At 41.4% G+C, this 10,246-nt stretch overlaps 1 protein-coding gene across 1 annotated transcript; it reads right to left on the bottom strand.

The window, feature by feature from the left end:
- Positions 1 to 2,071: 2,071 nt before the first annotated feature.
- LOC123628365 (alpha-enolase-like) lies at positions 2,072 to 3,907 on the bottom strand. Its single transcript, XM_045538059.1, has one exon. It carries the CDS (start codon positions 3,767 to 3,769, stop codon positions 2,462 to 2,464), a length of 1,308 nt encoding a protein of 435 aa, XP_045394015.1. The 5' UTR covers positions 3,770 to 3,907; the 3' UTR covers positions 2,072 to 2,461.
- Positions 3,908 to 10,246: the final 6,339 nt, after the last annotated feature.

Raw genomic sequence — 10,246 nt, 5'->3', positions numbered from 1 at the left:
AGCTGGGGCAGGAAGATGACCACTCAATTGTGAAGGTCTGAGGATACAACTTACCACAGTAAGTGCGTGAAGCAGATTTACTTCGTGTAGCTTATCAAGAATTGAATCCAAGTAGTTTAAACACTAGAAATGATGAAATTTCTTATTAGACTTGACTTTGGTTAGAATTATTTCACAACTCCAAGAACAGAGAAATGACTTAGTGACTCTGGATACCTAATAAGTCCCCTACCCACTAGAAGTTGCTAAAAACAAGAATAGAAATTTCCAGAGATCAGCTTCATTTTTACTCCATACAAAAAAAAAAAATTTAAAAGATGGTACTAGGCTACAAATAAAAAACCTGACTTATGTATTACATGGGCATAAAATAGTTAGCAATTTTTAAAAGGTTAATGAGAAAATATTTTGCACGGCTTCCTGTGGGCAAGTTACTTATTTATATGTCATTTTGGCCTACAACAGAGAACTGAAATTGAAATTAGATTCTTGACAGTGAATATTGTTAAGTTAAAGACTGTCATTTTTAAACTCAATTACTAGAATAGAAAACTATTTCAGAAACTAATTGATTTGGGATGCTTAATTAGTAACAAAAGTCTTTGAATGAATGCAGACTACCAGAAGGACAGAGTTGACTGAGTCATGTTGATCTTGACAAATTTAGACATCCATATATTGCTGTGTTTCATAGTTAGGAAACAAACTCAAGACAAACTCTCAACAGCTAAAAAATTTCAGAAGAAAAAAATGCAAGGAGAGATTTTAAGAGTGAATTATTAAATTAATAAATCACTTTCTATTTATAAAAAAACAAAATAAGCATCTGTATTTTTATCTTATGAACTTTACTTTGATAGGCATTCCAGTGAATATTCAAGAAGAAAATTCCCCTATATTTATTAAGCAGGTTATCATTTTACAACACTTACTGTTAGGCTGAACCTAGAGGCTGGTGGGAGGTTCCATGGGAACTTTACCTTTAAACTGGCCCCACCCCTTTGAGAGCCCATCCAAGCCTGACTATAAAAGCCCTAGATGGCTACCATTTTGGGGCTGATGCCATCTCGGCCTCGGCCCATCTGTATGCAGATGTTAAAATAAACTTCTTTTCACCTATCCTGGCCTTGTGTATTCCTTCACTGGCATTTCTAACACTTACTAACACTTTGTAGAAAGTTTAATACCATTGACCATGGTACGAAGAAACCATCCTTGAGGAAGACACAGTCATATAAGTGGATACATAGCATCAACTGTGGAGATTTTTCAGTGTGCCTTCCTCCACTCTAGGACCCTAAGATTCGGAATCACTCCCTCACCTCAGAGTGTGAATCACTGCCTTAGAGGCTTACTATTACCAAGGGGGGTGTAGTATATATCTCTGATATAGTAGATGGATAAAAGATTGAAAAAAAAAGAAAAAAACCAGTGCAATAACAACTGTTAGCCCTTGAGATAGAAATTAAACAGGAAAGTATCCAATGTAAGTCAAGTTTTGAGCACCTACTATGTGCTAGGCATTCTTTAAGGTGCTGGTATCTAAGTGCTAAACAAGCAAGAAAAGATTCCTGCTCTCCCAAAGAGTTTTGTAGTCCATTATTACTATTATATATTTACCCGTCAAATTCAAATATATTGCTTATATATGCCAGGCATTGACCTATAAGTACCTTATTTAATCCTCATAACAAGTTTATCAGGTAGGTATCATAAATATTCCCATTTTACAGATGAAGGACCTGAATCCAGGCTAGTCAGTGTCATAGCCAAGATTGAAACATAAGATACTTTTTTCTTGATTGTTGCTTTTAACTACTGTCTTATGCTTCTAGTGGAAGGAGCAGCTGGTATATAAGTTACCAAGTGTCCTATTTATATGAGCTACAAAGAAAAAAAACAATCTTCTCTGACTCGGTAAGCATTCAACCAGAGAAATAGAACCAATAGGCGATATATATGCTGTTGCTATGTCTGAGGCTGGAGCGTGAAGTCCGCATGGCAGGTAGGCAGGAAAGGAAGATTAAGAGCAATCTGGAATTCTTCAAGGACAGAGTGAAACCTCTGTCCATTCTTTTTTTTTTTTTTTTTTTTGGGTTGCGGAGGCTTTTTATTTTGCACAAAACCACTAGGGATCTTGCCTGTGGCCACCTTGGAGATTACATTGCTGGTATACATTGACTCCAGACGCTTGGTGGAAAGTGAGGTGAAAAACAATGATTTGGGCCAATTACATTATTACAGAGCTAGGGTTTCTAACAGGGTTCCAGGTGGTCAAGCTTGGCTTCTGCAGAAGCTCTAAGGAAGCAGCGAGAACACCACAGCAGTGGGCGAGGGGAGGTAACTACCAGAGGCCCCTGCAAGTGCTGGTCGGGGGCCTTGAGCTGCCCAAGCTGATACCAGGGGCAGGGTCTAATTAGCTGACAAGTGATGATGGTTTGGGGGTGCACCTGCCCACAGCTTACTTGGCCAGGGGGTTTCTGAAGCTCCTGCCAGCAAACTTGGCCTTGCTGCCCAGTTCCTCTTCGATTCTGAGGAGCTGGTTGTATTTGGCCAAGCGCTCAGATCGGCAAGGTGCACCAGTCTTGATCTGCCCGGTGCAGAGCCCCACCACCAGGTCAGCAATGAAGGTGTCTTCAGTCTCCCCAGAACGATGAGACACCATGGCGCCCCACCCATTGGACTGGGCCAGCTTGCACGCCTGAAGGGACTCGGTGACGGAGCCGATCTGGTTCACTTTGAGCAGGAGGCAGTTGCACGATTTCTCACTCACGGCCTTGGCAATCCGCTTCGGGTTGGTCACTGTGGTGAGATCGTCCCCCACCACCTGGATTCCTGCGCTGGCCGTGAACTTCTGCCAAGCTCCCCAGTCGTCCTGGTCAAAAGGATCTTCAATAGACACCACTGGGTAGTCCCTGGCGAAGGACTTGTACAGGTCGGCCAGCTGGTCAGGTGTGATGTACCTGCTGGGGTCGTCGGGAGACTTGAAGTCCAGGTCATACTTCCCAGACCGGAAGAACTCGGAGGCAGCCACGTCCATGCCGATGACCACCTTATCGGTGTAGCCCGCTTTCCCGATCGCGTTCTTCAGCAGCTCCAGGGCTTCTTTATTCTCCAGGATGTTGGGAGCAAACCCGCCTTCGTCTCCCACATTGGTGGCATCTTTCCCGTATTTCTCCTTGATGACGTTCTTCAGGTTGTGGTAAACCTCTGCTCCGATGCCCATGGCTTCCCCGAAGTTTGCTGCGCCGACGGGGAGGATCATGAACTCCTGCATGGCCAGCTTGCTCCCAGCGTGAGAACCGCCATTGATGATGTTGAAATCCGGGACTGGAAGGATGACTTCGGAGTTGCCAGCCAAGTCAGCGATGTGGTGGTACAGGGGCACCCCCTTCTCAACAGCACCGGCTTTGCAGACAGCGAGGGATACCCCCAGAATGGCATTTGCACCAAACTTAGATTTATTTTCTGTTCCATCCATCTCGATCATCAGTTTGTCAATCTTCTCCTGTTCCACGACTTTCAATTTCTTGCTAATCAGGGCAGGCGCAATAGTTTTATTGATGTGCTCAACAGCCTTTGAGACACCCTTCCCCAAATAGCGAGTCTTGTCATTGTCGCGGAGCTCTAGGGCCTCATAGATACCAGTTGAGGCACCACTTGGCACAGCAGCTCTGAAGAGACCTTTTGCGGTGAAGAGATCAACCTCAACAGTGGGATTCCCACAAGAGTCAAAGATCTCTCTGGCGTGGATCTTGAGAATAGACATGGTGAATCTCTGGCCCCCGGCTCTCTTTGCCCAAGACAGAAGCAGAGGGTGCTGCAGACACGAAGGTGTGCGTTAGGCAGGCGAGGTCTGTCGCCCCAAGTCCCCGCAGCTCCTCCCAGCGCTGCCCGCCCCGACTTCCTGCCCCCTCTGTCCATTCTTGTTGCCTCTGACCTTGGTGACAAGTGAATACTGTGAAAGCCAGTACCCTCCTTCACAGTGAGGAAACACATGCAGCTAGCCCAGCTGCTGCTTCACACTAACAAAGCAAGTTAGTAAATCAGCAACAACATGTGTTTGCTGCAAAATGGCTGCAGCCTCCCTTCCACCCTCCAGCCCTGGAGAGAGACTCTCCCTTGTAGCCCTCCTTAACCAGAAATTCCAGGAAAGATAGTTCCATCTGTCCAAGTTGATACATCACAAAGCCATGGCATATTCACTGAAAAGGAATAGTAGGGTAGGGATGGGAAAAGACAATGGTAAACCAACTCCCTGACTTTAGAGAATCTAGAATAAAGTGGGGAAAACAAACATTAAAGAAGTAATAACAAGTGTTAAGAGTGTCCAAAAGAGGGCTATAGGTCTGCTAGCACTATAGCAACTCTAGAAGAATTAGAAAGTCAGCAGAGGAGTCATCACTGAAGAGATAGATGACTTTTAAAGTAAAACTTGGGAAATGATTAGGAATTAGCTGTTGGGGTAGAGAGTGCATTGAAAGGGATGAGGCATTTTCCAGGTGTAGGAGATGTGCAAAAGTCAAAGACAAGAAAAGCATGGCTGGAAGCATAGTCTGAAATGAGATCAGAGTTGAAAAGTAGGGAAGTGCCAACGTTATACACATATATACTACTTAATCTCCTTTCCAACATTATCATTAGATGCCTCTTCACTAGAGATCTTTGAAGGTAGGAGCTCCATCACCATCTCTGTATTACCAGACACTTAACATTAGGACATAAGATAGGTATTTAGGAAATGTTAAATGAATTAACCAATCATTCTTATCTTAAGACTTAGCATGTATGTATAGCATGCTTCCAAATAACTGATGGGTTGAAATAGTATCAGTCTAAATTTTTTGAATATAACTCTGTCCAAAAGTTTTCTATTAATCATGAGAAAGAAAATAACCATGAGAAAATATTTGCAAATCATATCTGATGAACAATTTATATCCAGAATATATGAAGAACACATACAACTCAGTAACAGCAACAAAAACAGCCCAAATTAAAAAATGGACAAAAAACTTAAATAAGCATTTCTCCAAAGAAAATATACAAATGGCCAATAAGCATACACAATATGTATAATCATGTGCCAATTAAACATAATTTTTTAAAAAGAAAAAGAAACTGCACCAGATGGAGTTAAACAAGCAAAGGAAAAGATGCTCGACATCATTAATTATTAGGACAATGAAAATCAAAACCACAATGAGATACTACTTTACACCCATTACAGTGGCTATTGAAAAAAAAAAAAAGAACATGTATTGGCAAGGATTTGGAGAAATTGAATTCTTGTACATTGCTGGTGGGAATGTAAAATTGTACAACTTCTGTGAAAAACTAAAGTATAGTTGTTCCTCAAAAAACTAAACACAGAATTACCTTATGAGACAACAATTCTACTTATGTGTACATACCCAAAAGAATTGAAAGCAAAATCTCAGAGATATTTGTACACCATGTTCATAGCAACATTATTCACAATAGCCAAAAGCTGAAAGCAGCTAAGTGTCCCAGTTCAATGGATGAATGAGTAAACACAATGTGGCATATACATAAAATGGAATATTACTCTCCCTTAAAAAAGAAAATTCTGAAACATGTTACAACATGGATGAAGCTTGAAGACATTATGCTAAGTGAAATAAGCCAGTGACAAAAGGGTAAATATTTTGATTTCACTTATATGCAGCATGCAAAGTAGGCAAATTCATAAAGATGGAAAGTAGAATTGTGGTTGCCAGGGGCTTGGAGAAGGGAGAATGAGAGTTTCTGTTTAATGAGTACAGAGTTTCAGTTTGGGACAATGAAAAGTTCTGGAGATGTGTGGTGGTGACGGCTGCACAACAATGTGACTATACTTAATGACATATAACTGTGCACTTAAAAATGGCTAAAATGGTTAAGTTTTTATTGGTAGTATCTTACCACAATAAAAAAAACTTTAAAGATATGTGTCCTTGAGGGTGTTTGTTTTAAAAAACAATTAAAATTCATTAGCATGTATTGTTTTCTATAATATCTTTAGTGTACAGAGGGAAAAATAACTGAGTTTTCTTCTAAATTAAGCTCTCATACAGGAGAGGTGATATAAACACATAGAGAGTTATCAAATTACAGCTAGATAGGAGGAGTAAGTCCTAGTGTTCTGTACCACTGTAGGGTGACTATAGTTAATGATTTATTATATGTTTTCAAAATAGCTAGACAAGAAGATTTTGAATGTTCCCAGCAAAAAGAAATGATAAATGTTTGAGATGACGGCTATGCTAATTACCCGGATTTGATCATTATCCAGTGTACACATACATCAAAATATCACACTGTACCTCATAAATATGTACAATTATGTGTCAATTAAACATAATTTAAAAAAAAAAGAAACTGCACTAGATGGAGTTAAACAAAGAATTCTAATAAACATATGAAAAAATGCTCAACATCCTTAATCATCAGGGAAATGCAAATCAAAACCACAATGAGATATCACTTAACTCCAGTGAGAATGGCCTTTATCAATACGTCCCAAAACAACACATGCTGGCGTGGATGTGGAGAGACAGGAACACTCATACACTGCTGGTGGGACTGCAAACTAGTGCAACCCCTGTGGAAAGCATTATGGAGATACCTTAAACAGATTCAAGTAGACCTACCATTCGATCCAGCAATCTCATTATTGGGCATCGACCCAGAGGAACAAAAGTCATTCTATAAAAAGACACCTGTACCCGAATGTTTATAGCAGCACAATTCACAATTGCAAAGATATGGAAACAACCCAAATGCCCATCAATTCATGAGTGGATTAGTAAAATGTGGCATATGTATACCATGGAGTATTACTCAGCTATAAGACATAATGGTGATATAGAGTCCCTTTTGTTCTCCTGGATAGAGTTGGAACCCATTCTATTAAGTGAAGTATCCCAAAAATGGAAAAACAAGCACCACATGTACTCACCAGAAAATTGGTTTCCCTGATCATCACCTAAGTGCACGTTTGGGAATAACACCAATTGGGTATCGGTCTGAGGTGGGGGGTGGGGGGAGGGGATGGGTGTATACCTATATGATGAGTGTGTTGCGCACTGTCTGGGGAATGGACACGCTTGAAGTTCTGATTCGGGAGGATGGGCGGGACATGGGCAGTGTATGTGGCCTGAACTTTTGTACCCCCATGATGATAAGCTGAAATAAAAAAAATAAAAAAAACAAGCAAAGAATTCACACAAGACTACTGTAATAGGAAAGGAAGACTGATCTCTGCTGAAACAAAAGGCAGGAGGATTATTATGCACTGGGGTGAGCTAGTGAAAAAAACTGAAGGACGTCAGTGGGGAAGTCGGTCACCTTTATTAGGCCATTTGTGTTTGCTAACTGTCACTTACAGAAGTTAGGCTGCTCCCCCCCCACACACAGAAACTGGGAGATGAAGCACTGTCTATCTTGCTGAGTACATGTCACAGGGATGGCTCCCAAGTCCTTTAGCAAGACATTCCCGAGTTTTAAAACTAGCAAGAGACTGGGAGAAGAGTTATACCTCAAAGGGGCAGAGAAAGAATTTGCAATTCCAACTTTTCTAAAGTAAATGCTTTAAGAAAAGGGAGGTCCTAAAAGGAAAAACGTTAGACAAGTTTAAATTTGTCTGAGTTTGAAGGCAGGGGGAGGAAAACCAATTTCTGAATCAGGCAGCCCTCATAACCAGAATAGGTTCTAGGAACTCTGGTCAACAACGTGATCAGACAGCACTTACAGAAAACAGAAGCAAAGTATAGAGGCAGCTTAAGTGGTTACAGCGCCTCCTGCAATTCACTGATGCTCAGCTTCTGTGATTGAAGCCCACATTGCTTTGGTTTTGTCTGCATGGCCTAGCGCAGAAGCTTGGTCCAAATCAATGGCCTCTGACAAATTTTATTTAACAATTCCCTCCTTTTGCTCAGGCTCTCATCCCTACAATCTTCCTATTTCTTCTGTTATTTGCTCTACACGTTTCCTCCCTCTCACCCTGAATAACCAGTTGCTCCACTCTAGCACAAAAACCACTCTCCTTTCCCCTCCAACAAAAAATACATCCTTCATGTAAGTTTCATTTACCAAAATCACATCCCTCTCCTCCCACAAGGAGTAATTTTCCTTATCACCTCTAGTCTCAATTATTATATATTGGTTAGAATTTCCAACTTTTGGCAACCCCAACTTCCAGTGAAAACCTTGAAAACAAGCAATTCTGAACCATTTTATATCACCAATTGGTAGACGAACACCATTTTATAACTTTTAGAAACATGTTTCCTCATAACACAATGTTGCATGTTTATTAACAGACCCAAATATATCTAGTTTCTCTATACTGTATAAAAACAAGATGCCAAAATACATATACTTTAAACTTACACTCAGCAATTAATGTTTTAGCATTTTAACTTACTTAGAAATGACTCACATTTCTTAAGTGTCTATTACTTAATAAATACATTTTCTAATAACTTCTTGGCTACTATCATGGCATCAGCTTTCCTATGTAGGAAAACAAAAAGAGCAGTACAAAAACATAATGTAGTCCCCCCACCTATGGAGAATACATTACAACACCCCCAGAGGACACCGAAAACCACGGATAATACCAAACCCTATACAATATGTTTTTTTCCTATACATACATATCTATGATAAAGTTTAACTTATAAATTAGGCACAGTAAGAAGTTAATAAAATAGAATAATTGTAACAATATAGTGTAATAAAAGTTATGAGAATGTGGGCCCTCTCTCAAAATATCTTATTGCACCGTACCCACCTGTTACTGGACTGCAGTTGACTGTGGGCACTGAAACCCCCCAAAGTGAAACCGCAGGTAAGGGGAAGACTGTTAGAGTCATGTCCTGTTGAAGGTGGTCACTGAATGAAACCTCACTGTGAATGTTCAAATGGTTCATGGGGTAGCAGAAACATGCCATTCAGAGTTTTGTTGTCCCAGGATTATGGGTTTGACAAACCAAACATCAGTCATAAATCATTTTAACAATTTTAGAATGGTCACTTCACTAATATTTTTTCATATTTGTATCATCTTGTATTCCATGAGTTGTGGAATGCAGTGCTCTTAACAATGGAAGCTTCAAGGACTCAGAGAAGACCAGGTGGCCATCCAGGCCCTCCATGAGTCCACACTAAACATTCAATTTACATTTCTTTCAGATACACATTTTGTTTCTCCAAATCAGGTGCAATGCACTATCTATTAAACAGATCATCATAAGAGACTTGACATGGATCAATCTTATAGATTTCACTAAATTACACATCTTAACCATTTCAGCACTAGCCGATTTAGCATTTCCTTGATACTCAGGTTTAGTTTTACACGTATGGGCTTCACTCTTGGCTGCATCAAGCTGAGATTGAAATTCTAACAAAAATTTGCCTCAACCCTGCCACCTCCTTGGTGTAGTTCGGCTCTCAGTGCTGCAGCTTCCATGTGCTTCTCCAGGTTTGCCCGCAGATGCTATGTATGCTCCCTCACCTGATCTGAATTCCAGTTCTCCTTTTAGCTTCTCTACCATCTCTGTGAGATGTTTCACTATGACCCATGACTTCTGGAGCTGCTTGGTCACACCCACTTTGGCCTTCCACACCTGCTCCCCCTGCTGTGCAGACTTGACTTCTCCAGCTCCTTGCTGACCTCGCTGAGCTCCTGCTGGAGCATGGCCAGCTCTGCATTCTGCTTGCTGTCTACCTGGCTCAAGGTGTCCCCCAGGATGGAGTCCCCAGCTGCTCCTAAAGAGTCCAGACTTGCCCTGCAGCTGCTGCGCCATCCTCGTGTGCTCACAGTCGCTGGCCTGCATGGTCTCAATCTCCTGCTGCTGGGCCACAAGCTGCTTTTTCACCTTGGCCTCCCAGGCTGCTGCCTTGGCATTTTCCACCGCCATCTCCTTATAAGTTCCCTCAGTTTGTTTTTGGTGACAGCCACCAAAAACTTTCTGTTCCGTGGACAGCAGCTTTCCTTCTCTTCCAGCTGGCAATTTTTTGGCCAGGTATGGTGGCTCATCCCTGTAATTCCAGCACTATGGGAGACTGAGGAATGGGAGGATTGCTAGAGCCCAGGAGTTTGAGACCAGCCTGGGCAACATAGTGAGACCCCTGTCTCTACAAAAAACAAAAAAAAAAATAGCCAGGTGTGGTGATGTGCATCTGTAATCCCAGCTACTCAGGAGACTGAAGCAGGAGGATAGCCTGAGCCCCGGAG

Source organism: Lemur catta, chromosome 1 (genome assembly GCF_020740605.2).
Source record: "Lemur catta isolate mLemCat1 chromosome 1, mLemCat1.pri, whole genome shotgun sequence".
In the NCBI taxonomy this organism is placed as follows: Eukaryota; Metazoa; Chordata; class Mammalia; order Primates; family Lemuridae; genus Lemur; species Lemur catta.
Note: the sequence above shows the minus strand (reverse complement) of the source record. Positions and strands in the feature narration are given on the sequence as shown.